Below are 26,457 nucleotides of genomic sequence, written 5' to 3' on the forward strand. Positions count from 1 at the left end.
CTGGGGAGGGACTCTGCATTAGGGAGTGTAGTGATAGGACAAGGGGTAACAGGTTAAAACTTAAACAGGGGAAGTTTAGATTGGATCTGAGGAGGAAGTTCTTTCCTGTTAGGGTGGTGAGGCACTGGAATGGTTTGCCCAGGGAGGTTGTGAATGCCCCATCCCTGGCGGTGTTCACGACTATGTTGGATGAAGCCTTGTGTGAGATGGTTTAGTGTGAGGTGTCCCTGCCTATGGCAGGGGGGTTGGAACTTGATGATCTTAAGGTCCTTTCCAACCCTAACTGTTCTGTGATTCTATATAAACGCTAAAGCTTATGGGTGCAATACAGAAGATCACGGAATCTCTTGCACTGTCAGAGGATGTTTGTTGTATTCCTGCAGCAGCAGGAATAAAGTTGGGTAAAATTTTCAAAGTGGCAACTTTCCTGTACACTGTCCATGGTACTGCAGGTGCAGGCATTGCCCTTCTGCAGTGGTACTCAGTCTGAGAATATGCTGGAATGAAAGCAATTCAGTATTGATGTTGGGGTCGGTTGTGCGTGTAGTGGGGTTTTATGGGTGTTTTTCTTCCTTGCTTTCCTGTAAGGTTTTACTTTTTGTTTCTACTTTGGGCAAGATACTTCTATTCAAAGGCTCAGGAATGGGGACAGCAGTGTATGTGACTAAATGCTTGTTCCTGTAGTTGTGTGTCTGCAAAAAGTAGGGAAACAGACTTTACATTTGTTGGCTAAAAAGCACAATTTTACAGGAGGTAATCCAAAATAATTTCTGCAACTTGTAACTGCAACTGTGCTATAATTTGTCTTATGGCAGAACTTGGTCTCAATTGTCTGCTTAAGCTAAGACTTTTAGGTAGCTTCCTAGTGGTAGGATTATGAATAGTCACAAATGAAAGATAAATTTAGATGTTGAACACTGTTACAGTGGTTCACAGCTTCTGCAATCTCCCCTGGGAGAATGCAGGCAGTGGAAGAAATCCAGTCCTAGCATCCTAAACTTATTTTCTTCATCTCTGCACTGTACCTATGGATAGTGTCTTTTGTGCTAGTTATTCTAGATTTTGCACATATTCTTTCTCAAGATTGTGATTTTTGTTTTGGTAACTAGAAAAGTGTGTTTAAACCCTTTATGTTGATATTGCTGTTAGAGGAAAGCTGAAGTACGCTAAGTTTTCAGTACCTTTAAAAGCAAGGTACTGATCAGTAATTCTTATTCTTTTGACTCTTTTATACTGGCTTGTGATGGTTTAATGGCACTTTCAAATTAAAATTAATTGGGGATTCATGACCTAGTATAGGTGTTTGTAATCTATCCGATAACTTTATAGAATGCTCTAAAGAAAGTGAGTGTGTTTGAGAGAGCTTTTGGTGTGTCCAGTAGTAGTCTTCAGCTCTTAGTCAGTCAAACAAGTTCAGCGGGCGTAATATAAATAATGAAAGTGTACCTTAAATTTGGCATGTAGGAATATGAAGGTAGCTCATTCTTCAGGACTTTTTTTGGCTTTTCCCCACAGCTGGTAAGTTAGTGTGGTACAGTGAGGTACTGTGGGTACTGGAGACCTGGACTCTGGCACTGAACTAGGTCTAAGTGTCAGCCAAAAGGTCAGAGTTCTAAAATATTCAGTGACTACTGGAGAAGGAGTGTTCTGCAAACAACATAATTTTGGCATTGTTTTTGAAGAAGAACAGAGATGATGGACAGGCTCTTCACCTAAATGTGTCAGGTTTTTTCTTTTGTTCTTCAAAATGTTTAAGAGAACAATATCTTTTTTTTTGTTGTGAGTTGTTGCAGTTTACTTTCTATATCATTTATCAATGAATTGCATTTGGTACTTTGGCTGTTGCTAGATCAATTGAAAATAAAATTTAAATAATAATGCCTTTCTCCACCTAGAAAAGCAAGTGTAAAGTTTATCTGGAGTAAGGTTTTAGAGGAGGAAATCTACTTACACCATAAACAGTTCTGCATCATAGTCCTTTTATAGACAATTAGTATGAGAGCCATTCTGGAAGCTAAAATACCTTTTAAAGGTTGAAAAATGTGCAGAAACAGACCCTGTCTGTTTTGTGGAGAGTAGTAAATTCCCAAGCATTCTTCAGTTCAAGCATGTCAGATTTTTTTTTTATTTATTTTTTTTCTGTGGAAAGTGTGGTATGATAACAAATTCTAGCAATACATGACTGTAGCTTCACCTAAATATTCGGCATTATTTACATACCTGTGTAATGGATTTTGCCACCTACAACCCAAATTTGTGCTGAACTGTGAGAAAAGACTAAATGCAAGACTTGTAAACGCCTTTAAATAGGAAGCAAATCCTAAAGTTGGAATGTTCAGCAACCATAATGCTGCCTGTTATGGATACCATGTGATGACTTATAATAGATAGTTTGGGGATTTTTTTTTGATCCCTTTCAAACTGATGCAAGATTCTTATTTTACTGCTCAGATACAGTATGCTAAATGCTTTCTTTTTCTCCTACTTGTCTGAAAAGACTCGGATAGTAGGTAACTTATGATGTGTTTTGTTCTAAGAGTACCTTAAAGACCTCTTCTACCCCTCCTGCCCCCCAGGTGTAGCTATTGGTTTCCTCTGTTATGCCATAGTTATCTTAGTCAATTTACTTTCAAAATGACTACACTTATTCTCTTGCTGGTCACTGAGAAAGCAAGGGAAATGACCATTAATTTTAATACTTATGCATACCATGAGGACAATTTTTATATTAATTTCACAAACTTCTCTAATTCTGGTGAAAGTTTGGAACACCAGAATGTGGGATTGATTGCTGAGTATACTGAAGAGCTTATTTATAACTTACATCAATCAATAATTACTGAATTTTGGAAGTGTCAGATTTTATCATCCTGTCCCCCCTGTGGGGGGATGCAGAGGTAGTATCTTCTTGGCTGCAGAGATAGTATCTTGTGTTAAACCAGTATGCCAGTTTGTTATATGTGTTGGTCTAATAAAAGATACAATCTCAGCCTACAAACCTTGTGGCTGCTTTGGAGTGGGATGAATGCAGGAGTGTATGTGAGGCACAAGGATGTGTGTGGCTTTTTCATCACTGGCAGCCTCAGGACTCCGCAGAGGTGTCCAGTGCTAGCAGGAAGACGAGTTTGCTTTCCCTTCATGTTCACTCTAATCTTCTTTTGTGGTTGTTCTTGATCTATGTCCTGCTGTGTAAGAAAAGCTGCTGTGGGCACATGCTTTGTCTTTGATATCAACACCTCTGTGTTCAGGTATAACAAAGGACTTGTGACTTCATGTCACAAACCTTAATTCTGCTTAAATATCACTTAAATAGTGATATTTTACACTGTTTTGTATGCTGTCTTTGAATGCTAGTCTGGGGAGAATATTCTATGTGCTCTAGCATTCTTAGTCTTATGCGTAGCTGTGTGTGTCGGGGAATTAAAAGCCCCTGTGGCTATAAATGTCCCTTTAAAAGTATTTAGAACAGTTTTCATGGAAACTGTTTCATATGAAAGTTATAAAACCAACATGAATTGAAAGGTGCAGGGGAGGAGAAACAATGTGGATTTTGCATGTGGTCAGTTTGGAGCTCTTGCCTTGCAGAGAAGGCAGCTAACCTGGCAGCTGCTGTACTCTCTAACCCTATGGAACGGGGCAGCGGAAAACACGTCAGGCTTTCTTCCTCCTGGGAGAGGATGTTTCTTTTCTGTTATTCTGACTTTGGATTTCTTCTCTGCAGTACTTACTCCACCCAATGAGCATTTCCTTCCAGAGGGTCTGGGAATTGAGTTGCTGACGTTCCAGCAGCAGCAGGAATACTTCATCCTTTTCCAAAGTTTTGTTGTTTGTATGAGAGCAGGGAATTTATCCGACTGATGTTGTAGCGTAAATTTGGGAACAGTGACAGTGCATAGGTAACGAAGTTTTAGTAAGCAGAATGGAAGAAAAACAAGGGGGTGTGTGTGTGCGGGTAGTGACCCACAAAACCAAATGTGCCATTTGTTCACCCTAACTATTAATTTTTAGCTATTTCTGTTAATGCCTTATGGGCAATCTGAACTACCTGTGCTTTCCTACGTCCGTTATGTTATGAACTAAAACTCTTGATAACGATTTGCCTATCTGATGCACATTACTGATCGCAAGCCTTCTCTATTACAGAAGCTAACAAAAAACACTAACCTGCTTTATGAAGACAAATGTCCCTTCTTACAAAGCAGATAAAATCTTCTCTTTTGTCTGTTGAGTCAGAATAGCAAAGGTATTTACTGTATGTTCTGTCTGTACGCTGCTGTGTGGCTCTGACCCTTGTGCAGATGGGGATTGAAAGAGCTTGGAATGTGTAGCCCATTCCCTGTGAGGTGGGTACAGTGCTTGTTGGGAAGCAGATAACCTGGGTGCCATGTCCCTGAATAATATGATACGCTACTCCCTCTCCAAGTCTCCAGGAAAGATGCTTCTCTAATTATGCTGTTTACCAGATAAATCTTGAGATTTTTTTTTTTTTTTAGACCCAGGGAGTAAGTGTGGTGACTTAGCATTATTTTGAAAGTGGACATTTCTATTAGAGGCAGCAAAACCACTCCACTCTTATGTAGGAACACTAACAGGGGTTTTCTGGTTGCTCTTTAAAACACTTAATTACTATTCAACACCTTGCATATGAAGACTAAACCACACTGTAAAGTTTCTATTATAGGTTTGTAATCATGCACAAGCCCACGCAAAAGTAGCAGTGCAATATGACCCATTGTTTTATTTCTGTACACACATTTCAGATGGAACTGCTGTGGTTTTAAGGCTAATTTTGGAAGATTCTTTTTCTCATCAAAGTAAGCTTTGTCCTCAACTGTTCTCCCAAATATATGACATTGGATTCCAGCTAGTGCTGGTCTGTCCTGTAGTTAATACACACAGTAGCATAAATGTAGAGAGCACTCATTTGTATTTCACTCTGATTCATTACATGACCTCCTGATGCCAAGACCCTAGAATTATTATTATTGTTGAATGCAGCTGCTGAACTGATTCAGCTTTACTTGCATATTAATATTACAGTTACCTTTATTAGTGGGGGTATGTGGCTATTTAGAATAGCCATGTATTTAGCCATTTTCGTGTGTACAGTTGGATTTGAGTGATTTCTCTCTAAACTAGAGGTGTCAGGTTTTTTGAGAATCAGTTTTAGAATACGTGTGAGTAACACTATAGTTATGTCCACGACTCAAATATCACAAAGTATATGAAGTGGAAAGTCCTAATAAAAAAAGAATGATGCTGTCAGAAGATAGTCATAAATGGTTGCACTTTGAAAACCGAAGGGCAAGAGTCAATAACAACACATCTTAAATACTTGATCATTGCAGGGGGAAATTATGTTCTGATGCTTGCTGGATTCTGGTATCAGGTGTCTCGTATGCAAGTCTGGATATGTTGAACAGCTCTGTCCAAGGAGCTGCTGTACTTGGCTCGGGCCACTAAAAGAATAAGGAGAAGTAGGGGTGCAGTTGCCTCTTGGTTCTCTCACCTGAATTTGGTTACAGTTCATATGTGTGCGATAGATATGCCTCTTTTAATGTGAGGCTTGTTTGGAATATTTTGCTTATTCAGTTTGCTGTTAGGTGCTAATGACTTCCAGAATAAAATACATGATACTTTTTTAATAATAAATCCCTGCACCTTGTAATTTTACTTCTTGATGGCCTGCTTTGATACATTTCTGTATGGGTTCAGCTTCTCTGGAAGGAATGCTAGGAGAGCCTCCCTGAGCCAGTGTTTTGAAAGGGAAAGGACTGTTCTACTCAAAGGCCTATGCTGGATTGCCATATTAAGAAACTAAGATGTTCTTTCTGCATTTAGTCTTTTAGACCTACTACTTTGAGACTTCTTTTGAATCTCTGTTCCTGACTTTTTATCAAGAGAGGGCCATGATGCTTCTGGCACTGTTTTGTACTTAGGACCTTGGTGATTATCACTGTGCTGGCCGTGAAGGGTCTGGCACTGGAACACATCACAATAAACAAAGCACTTTAGTTGTCTCTGAGAGTGGAGAAACTTGAAGAGAATGTAAGGGTGCAGTAAAAAAATTGTTTCCTAATTTGTGACATTAACATCTCTGGCCCCAAATAAAAAACCCTTGCGCTGTGACTAGTAGAAGACAGCTTATGCTTCTTCCCAGAGAGTGAGAAAGGGAGGTGATAATCAAGGCAGAGAGAGAGCTCTCTTCAGAGAGAGCTATAGCTTTTCAGAGAAGTCAGGATGGTATACTAGGTTTTTTGTTTGTGTGTTTTGTTTTTATTTTGTTTTGTTTGTTTTTTGTTTGTTTGTTTTGTTTTTGTTTTCCCTACTTGGTGTTTTGATGCTTCCACAATCTTTAATCATCCTAGCTTGAATGGTGTGAAACCTTAATGCAGTAAGCTACCTTTGCAAATGCAGGGACCTTAACTTTTAGGGAAGGCCGCAAGACTTAACTCATTCAGCTTAATTTATAGAAAGGTAAGAAATATTTTACAAGTGCACTCAGATTTTACTGAGATTTAAACATTCATCCTCTTAAGTCTGTTTGTGTCACTCTAATACAATTAAGGGATGAGTTACAAAATTTCGAGGAATGGAACATTCTTGCTAGTGTACTCTGAGAGTTGACTTTGGATATAAGGGCTGTGGCACCTGACATTGGTCTGAGATTTCTAATGTAGTTTCAAACATTAGTAGCTTCAACAGCAGCCTAGTCATTCAGTGACCACAGACAATATGTTCTCATTACAGGCACAGATTTTTCCTCCTTTTCTCTTGAAACCTTAGTTCTATCTTGGGGAGAACCCATGGTGTTTTCATGTGAGATTGGGTGTTAACTAGTCATTGCAGTCTTGTTAACACCAGCCCTCTGAATTCCCCTTCTGCAAGACAGGCTGTGTAGACATAGTGTATGATGCCTGCTTTATGTCTAATGCAGTGGTTGAGCACAATGAACCTTGTTTAGAAGCAAGTGATTCTTCTGTAAAACAAACTGTACGAACAGCCTACAGTTGAGGATTGCCTGACTTGCAAGGTTTAATGTTGCTATTTCACAGTATGTGTGCATTGTGGGAAGGCAAGGAAAAGACCTCACCTTGATGCAAGATGCCATTTAGCTGGTGGGGCTAACTGCAGCTTCTTAAATATTAAACCAAAATTCTTGTGTAGTGACTTCCCGTGTTGGAGAAATTCTGTGATAGTTTTCTGCAAGATTTTCTTGTAAATGAAAAGTTTTGAAACACATTAAATTAGTTCTTAGTCATGGTTCTGGTCTGTGATTGGTGGTTTTTCTTCCTAAGGAACTGATTTAGGCTTTTCTCAAATTCCTGTGATTTGACTAGGTTTGTAAAAATGATCAGATGCTTGTGTGCTGGCTGCATTGATGTCATTCTGGAGACTTACTTCTAGCTCCTGGTTGTTACTGTTATGCGTGTGATCATTACCAGAAGAAATGAAGAATTTCTTCATGTGTCTTTATTGTGATACCGATCTCTCTGGGTGCTTGCGCTTGCTGAGGAAAAAAGGGTTTTCCCTGGACCTGCTCAGTCTGAACATAATGACTTTTTATGCCTACTGATGGAGGTTGGAGGATGTACTGTGGCTTTTTGGTCCATTGTGGAGTCTTCCCTGTGCCTTGGTTCCTAAAGGTCTGGGTAGTGTAATTTAATCCGTGGCAGCCTGGTTCTTCTCTTCTACCCACCTATGAGGACAGAATACAGTGAAGACAAGCTTATTCTAGCAGTTAACCATAGGCATCACTGAGATACTTGGCTGTGATTCACTTCAGTTTAAGTATAGCATTACTGTGAAGTCCAGCCCTAAATTATTGGCAGAAGTGGGTTTGAACTTTTAATCTGGGCAGATACAGGATTAACTGATTTCCTTCCCAGAAACCTTATCCAAGGCAAAGTGAAAATGTGTGGATTTGAACTCATTATATTGTCCAGCTAAGAGGATACAAGCAGAAAATGTTTGAGGATGATCTTTCTCCACCTAGTGGGAGTCTTGATGTGTTAAGGCTTGCTATGAGGTAATAAACAGGGACCCTTGTGGAGGCTGCTCAGACTGGGTTTATGTAGCCTCCCTTGGTTGTCCCTTTTCATTTCCCACATAGATGCACAGAGTTACAGGTACTGCTATGAGCTCTTGTGTATTTTGATGCTACTGTTTTTCAGGATTTACTTCAGTCTTTCTTTAGATCAAAACTGTACTCTCGGCTATTGAAAGCCATTTGCTAATGAGAAGGAACAGGATCAGTGTGAAAAACTGTGGAATAGAGTCCTTCTAACCAGACAATATAAGGCCATGAAATTTACTGACCCTACATGTTTCGCTGTTTTTTTCTTCAGATGGTTAAGATTTCAGTTGTTGCTGCAGATTGCTGTATGCAGATTACATATTAAGTTGTAGTACTTTAGGAGGTCTGAGCTGCTGGATGTGGTTATTTGAGAGATTGCTGTGTCAAGAAACAGCTTTGTTTATAATATCAAGTAAGCAAAAAAAAAAAATAGTATGGTTGCAAACAGCTTGCTCCAAGTAATATTAGCAGTAGGTAAGTTAGTCTCTTGTGTGAATGCTGAAGCTTTGGAGCTGGGTTATAGTTTTTGTGTAGTACTGTTCAAATAATGCTACAGAAGCAGCTTTGTACTCCCAGTTTTCTTCCTCTAATTTTTATCACTTGTGAGAGTCTAGAAAAGCCTTATGGACAGTATCTCAGTGCTATGATTAAATATTTCTCCATCATAATATCTGTTATGGTGGACACAGAAATGATTTTCACCATAGATTTGCTCATTGCGCTTTTAAAAGGCTTGTAATTGACAGTGTCACTACACAGCAGTGAGTTCTGGGAACTTTGGGTAGTACCAATGGTGTGAAAATCAGAGTGGTGCAGCTGTGATTCTTCTCATGCAGTCTATGCAGATGCAGATTTGTAACATTAAATTAGCTGCTGACAGCTTTTGTTGATCAAAAGTGGGAATATTTTTCAACAGTTCAACATAACTTCTTGATATACTTCTGCAAAGAGCTGTGACATTTCTTGGTGTAGGTATCTGTTGCCTGGCTAACTGCTGATAACCAGCTTGAGGGCTTCTAATGAAGCCACTTCCTTGGCAGTGTATTTTCTGCTTAGTGGTGTTTGAGCTACTCACTTTACACTGTGTCTTCCACCCTGGTCAACTTGGCTGATAATTTTTAAGGTGTTTAAATTCTGTCCTCTGCAACTTTAGATAGCAAGGAGTTGCACAGTTTGACCTAGCACAGTATTTATTTTTGTATGTGTGTGTATATATATATATGTAAATAAATAATGTAACATATATAAAAGAGTGATTATGTTCATATTCTTTGTTTCTTCCATTCTTGTGTACCCACAGTACCTTTTTCCCAGTGGGTTAGTTTTGTTCCTTATGATACATTTGGTAAGTCTTGTTATTCCTTCTGTACTTGCTAGTTCTTTCTCCATGTGGAAGAGGGAAACAGAGCTGTTCTGGGTACAGGATGCACATGCATTGTAGGCTTCTGCAGTGATGGGTTTTGGTGCTTTTCCTCCTAATGTAGTTTGCGTTTAGTTTGGCTAATTACTGAACTGATGTATCAGGAGATACTTACAATGGCTCAGATGTTTAAGATTGCTAGATATATTGGGGCATCACTGTGCTCACTTAGAAGTCATTTTTTCCTGGCTTGCATCATTTGGTGTTTAGAAACAATATATTTCGTACTATTTTATTTCTCTTTAGTCTCATGAGATTTAGATTTTTGTGCCAGTCTTAAATGGCAAGTCCTTTGGTGTAGTAATTTTTATCCACTTCATCCTCACTTTCTTTTTGGGAGCACGAATAAGTAGAATGGCTTATGTCTGTGATACTAGAGAATTGCGTGGAGCTACCATAGTTGACTTCCCTTTTTTCTTGGTTTCCAAATTTTTAAAATCTATTCTTAACATCTCAACATAGAAGCATAGAATGGTTTGGGCTGGAAGGAACCTTAAAGATGATAAAGTCGCAACCCTCTGCTATGGGTAGGAACACCTTCTGCTGGACCAGGTTGCTCAAAGCTCTCTCCAACCTGGCCTTGAACACTGCCAGGATTGGGGCACTCACAGCTTCTTTGTGCAGCCTGTTCCAATGTCTTACCACCCTCGTAGAGAAGAATTTCTTCCTAATATCTTACCTAAATCTACCTGCTATGTTTCTATGATCTGTGAGAGGATAGATGCTTCTTGATGACACCTTAGTTTTTAGAGCTCAGCAGAGCCCTATTGAAAGTCTTTTTGAAATTTAAGGAGAAAACAAGATGGTTCTAGTCCTCATGATCTGAGAGTTTCCTCAAAAATTATTTGGGGAATGGGGGAAAGGGATATAACTGTCTCTCCATGGACATGCTTTCACTGCATGCTAACTCTGGCTCTAACTAGTGTGGTCATTGTATATCATTATGGGCTAAATCTTTAAAGTTACAGGCTTTGCAGTATTTGTTCACACCTGGAGAATCTGATGTGTTTGTATTTATGAATGGATCCTCCTTTGGATGGTTAATATCTGGCTGGAAGCCGTTACTTTTGGTATGGCACATTATATCAATGTACCTCTGATTCTGTAACCCCAGTGGGAGGTGAGGCAAAGAAATTCAATCTACTTATTTTCAGTGAAATATCCTAATGCTTTTCTTAGCAAAACATTTCCTTCCAGTAAAGGACAAGTATGCTAAGTCCCTTTAAAAATATTTTTGTTATCAATTCCCATTCTTAAAAATCTGGTACTGCAGCTACCTGTTATAGAGCAACTCTGTAAACTCGTGAGCAGAAGTTTTGAAGTACGGGCTCAGTAGGCAGGAACTGTGCTCCTCCCCAGCTGCTTGATCAATGTGTATGACTGACCAGACTCTCTAAAAGTAAACCTGCAGATAACTTCTAAACTAATCTTGTAGACATAAGCCCAGTCAACTTCTTAGACAAAATAGCTTTAAAAAGAAATATGCTTTGGAATGTATAGCTCTTTTGTATAAAATGTTGAAGAGATCCTGTATCCCACTGAAACTTGGTTAAAAATTGTCTGATCGAGCATTAATGACACTTTATTTTTATAAATCTGAACTTCTCATTTGTAGCAAGTAAAGCTTGTATTGACGGAAGTTGTCATATAACAAATGTGCAGGTATTGAGGGGAAAACTCTTTTTGCCAGTTTTTAAGGCTGTGTATTTTAACACATTGGGGCTTTTACAATTCTTATAAATGGAGGCAGGAAATCCTAGTTCTAGACTAGTGCTTAATATATTCAAGATTTTTGTAATATTTGACTGGGAATGGCAATTCATGTGTCAGCATTCCGTGACTGCTGGTTGTCGCTGTCTTTCCTAAACTGTGTTTTTTTCTTGAAAATGTAACTTCATAAACTTTGGCTTGATGCTCCTAAAGAAAACTCTGGCTGTGTTCTTCCTGTGTTGAGTCAGGAACACTTAAAACCAGGGGATTTGTTTGATTCCCACCAGCTCCTCTGCTCCAAGCTCCATTTCAAGAAATGACAAAATGTAGTGGCTTATTTTCACATCAGACCTGCACCTGGAAATTCATGTTGTCATGTATTGCAGTTGTCTGCATTGCGTCTGCTCTCTGTACAAGTGACCTCTAGACCACAGCATATTCAAAAAATGTGATGTACATGAAGAAAAACTACTGCTGAGATACCTTATTTAAAAAAAAAAAGAAAAAAGGCTCTTCATCTTGATTTGACCATATGCAACCAGAGACATTAAAAGGCAAAGTACTTGATTCAGATGTGGGAGTATTTTAAATGGTATAGTGCAAGAAAAGCTGATAAACCACAAACTCTGTTGCAAGCTGTTACTGCTCCAGCAGTTTTCCCTGCAATCTCTGCTATAGAGGTATGGCAGCGGCTGTGCTACTGCTCCTACAATGCATCCCTGGGTCCAGAAATACAAAGTGATTTATAAGTTTTAAATTTTAACTTTTACTGTCTCTGTTCCATCCTGACCTTTACAAGAATGTCTTGTGTGGTGATCAGCAGTTGGGTTTTGATCATGTAATCATTTCTTTCTTACTCTGTTGCTGTTGTCTTTAGTTAAAGCGAAGTCTAGTTTAGTAGCCACTGCTGGGGGCCCTGCTTATAGGGCCGACCTTGGTGTGGAAACTTCTGTTTCAAGAAGGGAGAGGTAAAGTGTGGTTTCTGCTAGCTTTCCAAGGAAGCAGTTTCAGCTCTGGAGAAGAGGTACCTCTGGAATTCTCTCTATCATTTTCTGACTCTCTTAAATACACAGTGGGCTGCTTTTCCCTTACTAGGTGGGGGTTTTTTGTTTTTTATTTTGTTTGTTTTGTTTGTTTGTCTTTTGAGAACTATATAAACTTTCAGGAGGTAGGCATGCTTCCTGCTGATACTGAATCTGTACCATTCAGACTATTTCAGTTATCACAGTTCAATTTAAATAAGTCCTGTGAAGGCTTCATTGCTTCATGGCATCTGGTAGGACACTTAGAATTGTTGGGAATAAAGCTACAACCAGGAAAATCAGACGATGATGTGAGACTTTTATAAAGCATCCACATAATTCCAGAGTGAAATGAAGATCAGGAATTACTGTGTCGTTTTTGTTTTTTTTTTTTTTCCCCCATAAGGTTAGACTTAAAGTACAAGCTACTACTAGAACCAAGGGGAGGCATTAACATAGGTGCTTCACAGTTTCTGAGCAGGGAAGGGATAAAGTAGTAGCTTGTGTTTTACTTGAACAACAATAAGCAGGCATGTTCAGTCTAGTGCTGTATGTGGCTGTTGATTTGTAAATCAGTGTGTCATGCTGCATGCTTCATGCCAGTCCTCTAATCTCTGGCATCAGCTGGCAGTGAGATTCAAGATAGAGTTGTGAGCACTGAGGAGCGTGTGGACTTTGACAAAGCATTTCTGTTCTTCTGAACTCAATGCTTTGCATTATCACTCGATTAGCAGAAGCACTCGGGCTGGAATTGCTGCTCATCCAGAACCTATAGATGAGCTGTATAAGGCGTTCTCTGTGCAGATATCTCAGGCTTATTTTGGTGCTTCTCTCCCCTCCAGTCCAACTCAAAAGTCTTTATTCTTTTATGGATTGTGGAAGAACCTAGAAGACCTAATACCATTGTTGCTAAGAAAACAATAATTAGGCTGGTATTATGTTCATGTTTGTTTTTAAAATTACTTGAAAAGTGTATAATAGGCCTGTCGCTCCGTAATACTTGAAGGTCAAGTTATTCTTTTGGGGTTTTTTGGAAATGTTGAACAACTGCAGGAGTTGAAGACTAGAATAAATACACCTTAATTGAGAAGGTGGGGAGAAAACAAATCACTATTTAATTTATCATCCATTTTTATGAAGGCTGTTTTAAACATAAACACCTATGTAAAGAGCTTTGAGAATTACGTAAAATGTGTTCTCTCTCAGATATTCTGGTGTCTTAGTTTTATGCTTTCCTAATTTCAAGGATGGAAGTGAAGGGTTGTTGCTAACATTTAGCTGGATCTCCCATTCCCTAGCTCTGAAGTATATTCAGCTGTGTTATTAAGCTTCAGAATGAATCATTCTTGATTTTATTCATGTGCTGGTAACACAGAAAAAGGGTTACCTCATACTCACTTATACTCTTTCTGTTAAAGAAAAGCATCTGAAGCAGTTTGTGGAATTAAGAACTGTTTGGGGGGGGGCGCCTCTTGGCCTGAGACAAGGCAGATACAGTGTTCAATCCCCCCTACTTATAGAATCATAGAACAGTTAAGGTTGGAAAGGACCTTAAGATCATCAAGTTCCAGCCTCCCTGCCATGGGCAGGGACACCTCACACTAAACCATATCAGCCAAGGCTCTGTCCAACCCAGCCTTGAACACTGCCAGGGATGGAGCATTTACAACTTCCCTGGGCAACCCATTCCAGTGCCTCACCACCCTCACAGTAAAGAACTTCCTCCTTATATCCAATCTAAACTTCCCCTGTTTTAAGTTTTAACCCGTTACCCCTTGTCTTATCACTACAGTCCCTAATGAAGAGTCCCTCCCCAGCATCCTTATAGCCCCCCTTCAGACACTGGAAGGCTGCTATGAGGTCTCCATGCAGCCTTTTCTCCTTCAAGCTGAAGAGTCCCAACTTTCTCAGCCTGTCTTCATACAGGAGGTGCTCCAGGCCCGATACTCCTTGTGGCCCTCCTCTGCACTTGTTCCAACAGTTCCATGTCTTTTTTTATGTTGAGGACACCAGAACTGTACACAAGACTCCAAGTGAGGTCTCACTCTCACAAGTGAGGTCTCCATTTATACATAAATGGAAAATGTACTACTTGCCATGTGTGTGGTTTTGATACTAATACGTGGGTAAGATGCTTTTCTGGTTTATCACTGCTGTGACAACTCAGCAATTCATAAGGAAGAGTTAAGGAATTTGAAATGTTCCTGAGATACTTTGCAGGTAGAGACAAGAAGCCCTGACCTGTGATCATCCAGTTTTCCATTTTTATACCTAGTTTTCTACAAATCACTTTGAGAACTGTTATGGGCTAAAGAAATACGTTCCCTTAAAAACAAAAGCTAATGATGAATTTTTAACAATCAGAGATCCTTGAATTAAAAAATCTGAAGAGAAAAATTTCATCTGGAATGTGCCTTAGCTCCACTGGCATTTTCCTTAGTTATGGTTTCTGTGGAAGATACAGTTTCTTTAACTACTTCTTTAGGGGCAGATAACCGATCATCCTTTTGCTCTAGAGGAAGTTGTTTATCTAGTGGATAATAATTAAATCTCTAGAGATCTGTTTGCAGAAGGTTTAACTGATGATTATTTTTCCTTCATTTTGGTAACAGAAATATCTAGCAATTAATAGGAAAACTGGTTACAGGGTTTATGCACTGGATAGTGCAGCCTGTGATTACTGAGTACAGCTGGACAGGTAGGCTAGGACTTCTAAAGATGCTGCAGTGGTTTTGTTTGTGCTGTGTCATGAAAATGCAATTGAGAGGTCTTTTTAATGCAAAAGCTGAGCTGTCTTTTAATGCAAGTTTAAAAAAAAAAGTATATTCCTCTTTCTGAGCATACTGCATTGATGATGCTCTGTGCTAGACTGTTTCATTGGTGTTAAGACTCCTGTTCTTCAAGCATCTTTTCAGATCAGATCAGTTGTAATATTAAGTGTTTGTGAGCTAATGCAGCTGGAGCAGCAGGTAAAAAATAAGTCCTTCTGGCCAGTTATCCAAGAGGCCATGGCTGCCAGCAGTATGTTGCAAACTGGGTTATATTCACATATTCAAACACAGTCTTTCAACCTCAGTGAGGTGGCTTTCATGTGTGAGAATTTCTGAGTTGTCTATGGAGCTCTTCAGAGTTGAGCTTTTCTTCCTAATTGGATCTGGAAATACTGGCCATTATTAATAAGTATGTAGTCTAACACAAGTTAGAACAAGAATTTTTCGTTATAGAATGCATGTTCTTACCTTTCTTTAGTGAAGAAACGGCCTGATAAAAATTCCAGTAGCCAGAATGGGTAATGCTGGAGTAAATGCCGGTTTTCACCTCTTTTGGATGAAGGCATCCTAGGAAAATGTAAATAGTTTGAATGGTACTGGGGAGACTGATGAAAAGTGGGAGATGGTGAGAGGGCTGCCTAGGAAAGAGGCAGACAGCTGAGCTGTGTCGTGGGAGAGGGAGGACAGCACCCCAACTGCTGTGCAAAGGGAAAGGGTACCACTGGTGTGGTGATGAGCAGCATGTTGTGGGTTTTGGGTTGTGGTTTGGTTGAGGATTTTTAAATTTGTTTGTAGATCATGTCTCTTAAAATAAGTTTTTGTTCAACTCCCACATCAAAGTCAGTAACAAGTGTTACAATGTTATTCTTCTACTTAGTAATCTTTGTCACTTAAATTAGCATTTCCTCTAGTAGTTGTCATATTCAAGCTATGAATAAATGATACTACGTACGACTTCTAGCATTCATTATACTAGTAGAGCTCACTACCTAAAAAACTGAAATCTGTTTACTTGCTGAACCAACTTTTAAAGGCACAGTCAGGTCATGTCACTTTAATTTGCTAAATGATGTCTTCACTTTCACTAGAGGAACCAATTCTTTTAAGGCGAAAAAGCTTTTTTCTCTTTTTACCCTTGGGAAAGGAAAACGAGAATGTGCCATACTAGTTCTGAAATCTCGAAGGATTTGGAAATACAACCTACCATTGACATTGCTACTTTTAGATAATTGGTTTCAAGTTTTGTGAATGTACTGTCTTATGTTACAAGCACATCAAAGAGTTTGTATGACTTCTGTATGTTATGCGGGTTTAAAATTCCCTGTAGATTTTTTTAAAAAGATGTTATTAAATACACCATTGATACTAGATTAAGAAACCTACCCTCAGAAATTGGAGGAACATACTACATACTGAAACACCAACGGCTCAAGTGTGGGTAATACAGACTTTCTGCTGGGTTACTTGGTTTTGGCTTTTTTAAAGCTTTGTTTAGTTGTAAATGAACATATTTAGTAGTTACTGATAGGAAAAAATGGTAGTTGAAAAGTTAAAATCAGTTGAGGGGAGGGTTAACTTGCAGTTTGTTTTAGAATTGGTGATTTTAAGTCACTGTGAGTAAAAGGCAGCAGAAGATAAATGCATAGATAAGATGCTCCAGTGACACAAAGTCATTGTTCAGGGGGTTGCAACATGGGATAAGCTGAAGCCTAGAGGTGTTCTAACCAGTGTCTCCACACTTATTCAGGGTAGCACCAATGGAACACCTGTGTCTAGGATTTTTAATCTGCAGAGGTAAAAACAGTAGGTGTTAGAAACATCTGTGAAATACACAAAGGACAGGTGGGTGAGGTCAAGATGCTATTACTCACTCAGCCTCTGTGGCTTGTTATAGGGAGCTTGAGTAGCTGAACAGTGTTAGTCTGTTATGTTATCATTAAAAAAACTGCTGGGGGACTCTGCACTGGTCCTGAATTGTTTTATTATGTTAGTGACTGCCTTTACGATTAAATATTGTCATATCAAAAAATACTGCAAGTATATGGATTAACAAAGCTTTTAATCTCTTAAATCATGTGTCTTTTACAAAACACTGTTTTTCCAAAGTACTGTTCCAGCTGTCTGATAGTGCTGCTGTGCTAGAATGTGAGTCTTCTACAATGAAATCAATACGCTAGTCTTCAAATGCAGAGATAACTGGTGTGCCAGGATGTGGAAAGGAGTTTTTCAGTGCTAGTAGTGATTTACAGATTCACCAGGAAGACAAGTGTGTGTTTTGAGTATGTATCACCTTACTAAGGACTAAACAGAACACAGCATTATGGAAAAATTGAACTCTAGTATGCTAATGTGTAGGTAGCCTAACTGCAGAATCAGTGTTTTGTACTGGTTTGCTGCGTGAACTGAATAAAGACTCTCCATTCCCCAAATAGGCTATTTAAAAGATGCCGGTTGTTGCTGCATGATTGGCAAGCTGATCTATCTAGATCATCTTTCTGACAGTGACTGGTAACAGATGCTTTCAAGAAAAAGTACAAGGAATGGAATAGTACCCTTTTTCCTAGGAGAGAGAGATTTAGGGAATTCAGGATAGTTCAGATGGAATGTATTTCATGTTAAACAGGAGCTGTTCTGTTCTCTGCAATATTATTTGACAACAATTAGTGATATAATTTGCTGTATGCAGGTCTATATAGGTGTGGCTATTTTGTTTCACCTGTTGCTTGAGCATCTCATGTTTGTGTCCTGAGGAGTGGGAATTAATCATGCTGGAATATGTGTATCAGTACTAGACAGTCACTGTCTGTGACTTAGGCTTTTAAAATATTTAAGCTAATAATTGTATAGCCTACTTCTAATTCATTATCCACATGCCTTTGGCATATCATGTCTATATATAGTGGTGCTATATGCACAAAAATGAAATGAGGGCATGCAGGAAGAAAATAAGGAATACTAGCATTCAAGTTCTAACATTAATTAATGTGGGAAATTAATTTGGACAGTTACAGAGCAGTATTATGCTTTTAATGTCATTGAATGACTTGACCTAGATGCTAGGTTAGTGTCATTGTCTTGGATAATTGCATCCACAGTTTTATGTGCTTGAGGATGAATCTTACTCGGCCTATTTTGTTTGTAAATAAACTTTACCACCTTGATCCTGTTCATGATTTGTAAGAAAGTAATTTGAGTAAATAATCTCTTACTTGGCATTTATGTGTCACTGATAGTATGTAGCCCTTTATGCATAAAAGCCGAGTGCTGTAACAATAAGCCTACAGTGACCAATTCCTCATTCAGTTTAAATGAGAAAAAAGCATCTTTTTGTGGTACATAACTTTTTTTCTGCCACGTAACTGTCTTGAAATAGTTTGTGTTCACAGTGAGTTTATAAAGAATTAGTAGCTCCCTTTTCAGTTAGCTGGTGGCATCTCACTTTTCTGTTTTTGTTACTAAGGTACCTTCAGGGCATTAGGCTGAAACTTAGCAAATCCTTTAGATGATTTTTGCACTGTTGCTGAATCTGCTGCCTGAGCAGACACTACTACTAGGTGCTCATTTCTATATCTTTACCATGCTGGTGCAAGCTTCTGCTTGGCTGTGTGATGAACTGGATAGAGGATTGATTTAAGCTAAATATGACCCAGTAAAAATAGTTATGTTTTGGTCTTGTTGGTTCAAGTGTTAGTACAGCTGCTTATGCTGGCAGAATTCAAAGTCTGCTACCATGGGAGCAAGCCTAAGTACCTGCAGGGAGGCTTAAAACAGAGGAATCTCTAGAGACTTCAGTTTTGATGTCTTTCAGCTAAATAACTTGGGGATAATCCTAGTCAGTGTAACACTATTTTTAGGAATATTGAGATGGCTAATTGATTCTTCCTCCTATTTCTAAACATTCAGGACTTTGTCTACCTCTTTTGCATTGTTTGTACTGTGATCAAAATGTAGCTGCAGAACACAGAGTAATAAACATTATTTCAGAGAGAAGACATGAGAGAAAACAGACTGTGCAGTTACTGGGCATGATTTTTCAATGAGTGCAGTTTGCTTTAAATGTTTAGCACAGTCAGGAAAAAGAAGTACGAAGTGACCTTTCCCTCTGTCTCAAATGAAAATCAACTTGGATGAATTCAAGAGCCTGCTTGCTTGCCACTGAAGTGTCTTTGTTCTCAGTAATAGCACCATAAAACTTAAAAAAGCATAGCCTGTTTTCAGTACTCCTGCTGTCTCCTGTGTCAGTGTTGCTAGGTGGTTGTAAAATAGCACTGTATTTTGATGTGAGTGAAGGGCTGGTGGGAGAAAGGGATGACCTTCCTTGGTAGTGCTCTGAAAAATGACGGGCAAGTAGACAGGCAAGCAAACAGGTGGCCTGGGGATGTTCCCTGGGTTTCTAATTTGTGTGGATGACTTAATTAAGACACATCATGCTTTAATGACTAGAACATCCATGATGAGACCTGCGTATCTGAATGCCCTTCTGTATGGGTTGTCTGTGGGGCCTTGAATGGCAAATATGCTGGATCCCCCTCACTTCTGCATGCTTAAAGTAAAAATGAGCTTTCCTCTTGTTCTGGGTTCAGCAGTAGCAGTCATTTTTCTCCTTCTTGGCAGCTGGTGCAGTGCAGTGTTTTGACTTTCAGCTCGGGAACAGAACTGATAACACTGATGTTTTGGTTTGGTCAAGGACTTTGGTGAGCCTCATGCTCTGCCAGGGAGGAGGGGAAGCCGGGAGGAATCAGAGACAGGACACCTGACCCAAGCTAGCCAAAGAAATATTCCATACCACAGCACGTCATGCCCAGGATGTAACTGGGAGTTAGCCAGAAGGGCTGGGAGACTGCAGGGTTGGAGGAGGTATTGGTCAGAGCTTGGTTGAGCTGGGGGCGGGGGGGGGCAAGTTATCGGTCAGCTGTGGTGAGATGTTGTATTCTCTTCCCTTGTTATTTCCTTTATCATTGTTACTATTGGTGGTAGCAGTAGTGATTTATGTTATACCTTAGTTACTAAACTGTTCTTATCTCAACCCATGGGAGTTGCATTCTTTTGATTCTCCTCTCCATCCCTCCAGGAGTAGGAGGAGGGAAAGAAAGGGGGGGGAGGGAGTGAGTGAAGGAGCTGCCTGACCGGGTTTAAACTACGACACCTCTGCAGCCTACCTGAGAAGGGTTTTGATATAAACCTTCCAGTGGTCACTACAGTGCAGTGAAGTGAATCAATCCCCTTTCTAACAAACAGAGGCTGAAGGGGATCAAGGTTGCTTTCCTTTCAGCAGCCACTAGCAGGAGGTAATGCAGCTGTAGGCCTCGGGCTGCTGTGCCCGCCTGGAGGATAGTGCTGTGCTGACGCACCTGCTGCTTGCTCCCCTGATTCAAGGAAGTGATAACCTGTTATAGCTGCTGCTTATAGTCTGCTTGTCTTTCTGCTTCCAGCTTGTATGTGGTATCACCACAGTGGTGAAGTAGGGAAAGAGAAGTGATCCTTCTGCAGGGTGGGAGCAGATGTTTCAGGCATGGGAGGAGGTGTGGTGTAGCTGCCTCCCCTGTGGCATTAGGGGCAGCATCCTCAGTGTGCTTTTGAGACTTTTTAGGGCTGATGAGTTTCAAAGATACAAGGCCACAAAAAAAAAGTAGGAGTTTCTGTTTGTATAAGTTTAATGAGCCTTTGCTAAAGGTCTGGTGCATAGACTCTGACCTGTTTCACTTCAAGTGTCAGGTATGCTTGAACTGTAAGGGAAACGTTAGCTAATGTATGTCTGCATTTTTTTCCTCCAAGAGGCCATAAATATCCAAATATTTTCTGGGATGAAAGTCCTTTAATTTTCATGGCTAGATTTTTCACAACTTTTGGGGGAGAACTTAAAGGGATGTGTTTACTGAAATGAACTGCTACCAAGTGGAGATGTTCCGGTGTCTGCTCTGGGGAGATGAAGTGGAGTGTGTGTTGAATCTCAAATTGGTGCACTTGAAAATGAATGGATAGCAAGCTTGTGTTTCCCCTGACACCTCCCCCCCCCCCCCCATTTTTATGGCATCTTTTAAAATTAAATGGGGAAGATAAATTACTGGAAGCTAAACTTGCTCACCTTAATGAAAAAGGGAAAGACAACGTCTCCATCTTCAGTGGACTGAAATCACTAGCTATATTAAAAGTAAAATTGTGTTTAGTAGAAAAAGAGAGATCGTACTATTTGAGTACCCTTAAATAGTAGGCTCTCTTTCCCAACTGCAAAATTTGGAGGATTTCATCAAGAGAAACAATTGTACAGTGAAGCTGATTAGACACAGCTGTGAAATCCACCAAGTAAGCACTTTTAAAAGTTAATGAAAAATTATCTTTTCATTCTGTGTATGTGTTTGGAAATGAACTTCTTAGTTGGTATGGTAGAAAGGATAAGACACAAAACTTTATTTCTGTATTTTAGTTATTACGTATTACAAATACACCACATCTAAAAGATGCTGCTGGACTTTGTCCACCTCTGCTCCATCCCTTTGTGCATGAATGTTTTGGCAGAGTCTCCTGTAAACAGGATGTGGAGTTGTCAGGGCCCTGTTTGACTGCAGTTGTCAGTGTCTTGGAAAGTATATGGACACAGCCTGGCTGCTTGTATTGTGTATGTACATGTGCACAACCTTCTTCCTGTTCCTCTTCTGAGATGCTATTAATTTCATCTCTTTGAACTTGATCCCAAAGACTAAATGCTCTGGATTAAACACAGCATGTAATGCCTTTTGTTTTTTGCCATTGCTGTGTTACTTTTCTGATGTTACTATTGAATTGTTTGGAATAGCTTTAGAGCTAAGTAATTACTCTGTGTTTCTTGGTAGTGCTGTATAGGCAGTGCATTAATGATGCCTTACTATGTATGTTATTCTGGGTTTGTAAAAAAAAAAAAAAAAAAAGTGTTGTTCTGATGCAGAGTTGAGACACGAACCCTGGTGTATAAACCCTCCTGAAATGGAGACACACTTCAGTGAAGAATCTCTAAATGGGATGCTTGAATGGTCTTTTCCCAAGTAAATAAATACTGCCTCTTACTTAGTTTCAAGAAACATGGCACACAGCTGCTCTTTTCTCCTTGTTATAAAATAACGGGCCATTTGCTGACTGAAGCAAGCTATTGGCATTATTTGTAGCAGCTGCTGTACTCCTAGCGTTAACTTATACAACTCATAAATGTTAATCATGCTGCAGTTTGTCTGCACATCCCAGAGGCGCTAGCTAATATGTCGCACTATTTAAGAAATTCCAAATAGTGACTTCATAATTCAGTAGTTTTACTGTGGTGGCTGAAGTTTCTTCAAAACCATGCTTTTAATTACAGCTTCACTAGTAGTAGTGTGGCTTTATTTATATGTGTTTCAGTAGGCCTAGCTGCTGAGCATACAGTGGAGTACACAGTCAAAGGGGATATGCTGTCTGCTAACTGATCCATTTGGAGATGTGTGACAAAGTCAAATCCAAATCTAAATGGAACGAAATCTATTCAGTTTATCCTTGCTTCAGCTTAAAGTCACTTTCGTGTTGTAGCGGTTTTGCTACTATACAAGTGTGTAAAGTTTACAGGAAATATAAGGGTTGCTGTAGAAATGTGTTCTCTGCATAATAAGTCATTAAACAATGTGCTGTGGCCTTTTAACAGTCCCTCCCACTCTTCAGCCAGTGGGAATGTGTTCTTTAAAACAAGTCAAAGCTCCCAAACGAATCCTTTCCTTCCTTCAGGTCATATTCTGCTAGTTTTCTCTGAAAAAACACTGTTAAGGTCCCAGGACCAGGTTTTGAGCCTGTCAAAATGATTGTAAATACGGCACTGTAAAGAAAGCACAGATAATGGAGTAAAAGCTGCTGTGTTACTGTAGATACTTTTTTTTATTATTGCAGTAATTGTGAAGGTCAGGAGGAGGGCAGTGTCATTGCTACTGCATACCATACAGAGAAATTATGCTTACTGCATCTAAAATCCATTCTCTCATCCTTTTATAAGAACATCAAGTGGAACGTTTTTTCCTCTAGAGCAGTGGTGGTACATGTTTACCAGAACTGTACTTCCTGCTTAGAGGCTACACTCCCTACCAAACTAGTGAAAATTGCAGTTGGTCCAGGCTTCTGGTATCAGCCTGTGAACACAGGTTAACCTACCTACAATGTGACCATTTCTGGACAAAGCTATATACTTGGCTTGTGTGGGTGCATGTTCTTCCTCTTCAGAGTTCTCTCCTGGCTGCTGTACCTGAAGAGATGTGCAGGTGAGGGATAAGTATTGCAGGCTGATGCTAAACAGATCTTATCCTTGTAAAGTAGGAGCTCCCAACTTGAGCTGGAATCCCTTAGGCTTTACAAGATAGACTTCATGTAAGTAAGTATGGTTTAGAGTGTGAAAGATTGTGAACAGGTTTGTGGTTTGTTTGTGGTTGCTAAAGTATCAAACCAGAGCTATGTAAGGCTAACCCTACAATATACAGAAACCTCTGAGTAAGGATTTAATCTCAAAACGTTGTCAACTTCAAGTGCAAGAGTAAATGTCACTCTTCTTCAAGTGGGTGGATGTGAGAATTTGTTTCTGGACTTGCTCCTGAAAGCCTGGAGAAAGATTGGATAGTATACGATCTAGTAGTTTTTGGTTAGAATGGAAAACTCACTGGGAAAGTAGCGGGGATGCCAGATTGTGTGTGTAGTTAAATTGTGATTGTGTCACTGATGTTGTGGGGAAGGCATAATTGTAAAACGAATTTTGGATTTTTAAAAAAAAAACTTACTGTAAAGAAGTGTTGTAGTTCATTACAGATAATGACCCTCCAACTGTCCGTTCTAGTCCCACCTTTCTCAGTGGGTTTCTTTCTCCTCCTCTCCCCATTTCCCCCCCCCCTCCAAGGTCCACCACTGTTGCCCTTGAGTTCTGTCCCATCTATATACATGTTCTCACAAAAAAAAAGAAAACCCCTTAAGTGATTGAATAGCTTGGTGACAGCCATATGTCCCTTACTTTGAGTGTGAATGTAACTTTCTTGTGCTGCATTCTTAAACTGACAGAATAGAAGCATACTCAAATGACTGAGTTTGAGAAATAAGTGAAGAAAATGGTGACCTGAATTTTGGTTCTCTTCAAAATTCTGATCCAGAAATACCTTGTTGTGGCTACACCCTCAAGTTAAAACCAAAGGATTTTGGGGGTTTTGTTTTTTTGTTTGGTTTGTTTTTTTTTTGAGCCACATGCATGTATTTGGGCTTTGGTGTGAATTGGATGCTGATGAAAAGCATGAATGTGATGAAAGCTTTCTGACACACAGAAAGCTGTGTACCTGACAAATCTAGGCTAATGCTATAGTCCTAAGGCTGATCTTTTAAATCAGTTTCTGAACCAAATAATAAGATGGACAAAGAAACGAATCCTGAGTAAGAAGCCTTCCTTGTTTTTGTTTGGCAGTTCAGTAATCCTACTGAAAAGTCTGAATGTATGACTGAAATGTTAGTCCAGATCTCGCATTGTTCCAAGTCTCTGCTCAAAGGAATAAATTGATCTTAATCATCAAGTCCTGCATTCAAGGATTTGACTTTGGATTTGTAGAAGATTTCAAGAAAGCAATAGTTAAAGGACTTGACAGAACTTAGAAGCAATGCATGGTGTACACTGTTCAGCATTTCTCTGCAACTATACAGTTTGTGATCTAAATAGGCTAGTGATCTGCTGAAGTGCTTGCCTATCCAGGCAGGGTGATACATCATCAGTACCATCTTTCATGTTACTTGTGTGACTCATAAGTAGGAAGATGCGCATGAATTTCTTGGGGAGTAACTTGCGTGTTAGTAGATAATTTGCATAGGTAGAAGGAAAGCAATGAAGAACTGAAATATATGAAAGGTACAAGAGAAAGATTGTCAGAAGCACTAATCATTCTTTTCTCTTTTTTTTTTCTCTTCTCCCCTCTTGCAGACCTTCAAGTGCTGACCTTCACGGTCTATTAAGTTATTATAAACTTTTGCTGCTCTGCGAACATATAAAGATGTCTCGCAGCCCTGATGCTAAGGAAGACCCTGTGGAATGCCCCCTTTGCATGGAGCCTCTGGAAATTGATGACATCAACTTCTTCCCTTGTACCTGTGGCTACCAAATCTGTCGTTTCTGTTGGCATCGTATCCGCACTGATGAGAATGGACTTTGTCCTGCTTGCAGAAAGGTAAATATCCTGGAACAGTGGCTTGTCTTGCACATACCACAAGGCTCTTGCTTTGTGTTGGTACCACAGACATCCTTTTCCTTCAGGAAAACATTCATCTAGTGATGGCCTAGATCAAGGGTGAGGTGTTGGATCTTTCAGATTCTGTCTGCATATGTGTTGGAGCTGTTGCACAACGGCTAGTTTTGGTTTGTTAAATTCAGAACTGGATTAATAGGGGAAGATGTGGATCAGAACCAAGGCATGCTGATACTGGGAGAACTGCAAAAAAAACCCAAAACCTGCGAGTTGAAATGCTCATGCATTGACAGTCTCTTTTCAGGAAGGACAGTGGGGATTCCAGCACTTGGGTTTGCTGGAGACCAAGATTCAGCTAAATTATCAGAGCTGTCTGAGGCAAGCTTATAAAGCACCTGCTTGTTTTGTTTGTGGCACTGGAGCTTTTAGTCCGTATTTTTCTGGACACTAAACATGTAAAACCTTTAGAAAATATATCCAGTGGTGTTAAACTTTTAGCCTAGATTTTTAAATGCTTTAGTCTGTATAGTATTCTGATGTTGTTGCCAAATGCTTAAAGGTAGTACTTTGAGTCACACTTAATTCCTCCCTCTCTCTTAATTCATGTCTGGCTGGTACTTTGGTTGGCCACAACTGTGAAGTTCAGCTTCACTAAGTTGCCTCCTTTTTTTCGTTTGAATTATTTTCCTCCTCATTTTAGTGTTTTGCTTAAACTAATTTTCTCCTTGTCTTCAGTGTTTAATAAAATTCTTTTTCAATATCTTCTTCTCTTTAGCTCTTATGACTTTCCTTGATTATAACTTTCTTGCCTGGCCTTCCTCGTTTCGTAATCGCAGCTACTTATGTCCCCTCTTTCTTCCGTTACTTAATTGTGATCCTATCCTTAGTTGATGCCTTTGTTGGCTTCCTGTCTCATATTACAGCTCCCTTTTCAGACTCCAGAGTGATCTTACTTGGTCTCACTATATTTATTCAGTGCCATAGTATTCTATAAGCACTTCCAGTCATATTTCTCACTGCTCTTTTGGGCTTTGGCTACCAGAAAGCTGATCTGTGTTTGGAATCCTCTGCAAGCCTAAAGGCATTCCCATAGCAACATATGTTTGTTAACAAATTGTGCAAATTTGCTGCAGTATTTGAGCTGTATGTCTTGCAAAGAAGATCCACCTATCATCAGCCAGATTAGTCTTCACATGGGATACCTGCTGCAGATGACACATGCTATATAGCACTTTTCCTAGTACAAGCAAACTTTTCTGAT

The 26,457-nt window shown here is 39.5% G+C and overlaps 1 protein-coding gene across 4 annotated transcripts in view; it reads left to right on the forward strand.

The window, feature by feature from the left end:
• CNOT4 (CCR4-NOT transcription complex subunit 4) overlaps nucleotides 1–26,457 on the forward strand; it is an 85,439-nt gene that overhangs the window by 11,885 nt on the left and 47,097 nt on the right. For all 4 annotated transcript variants that reach the window (XM_057425640.1, XM_057425659.1, XM_057425650.1 and 1 more), the window contains exon 2: nucleotides 24,935–25,178. In XM_057425640.1, coding sequence (XP_057281623.1) covers nucleotides 25,005–25,178 — 174 coding nt within the window. In that variant the 5' untranslated portion in view covers nucleotides 24,935–25,004. The remainder of the gene's footprint in view (nucleotides 1–24,934; nucleotides 25,179–26,457) is intronic.

This window comes from Pezoporus wallicus, unplaced genomic scaffold, assembly GCF_028554395.1.
Source record: "Pezoporus wallicus isolate ANWC-B61680 ecotype Strahan unplaced genomic scaffold, APGP_CSIRO_Pwel_v1 scaffold_3294, whole genome shotgun sequence".
Classification (NCBI taxonomy): domain Eukaryota; kingdom Metazoa; phylum Chordata; class Aves; order Psittaciformes; family Psittacidae; genus Pezoporus; species Pezoporus wallicus.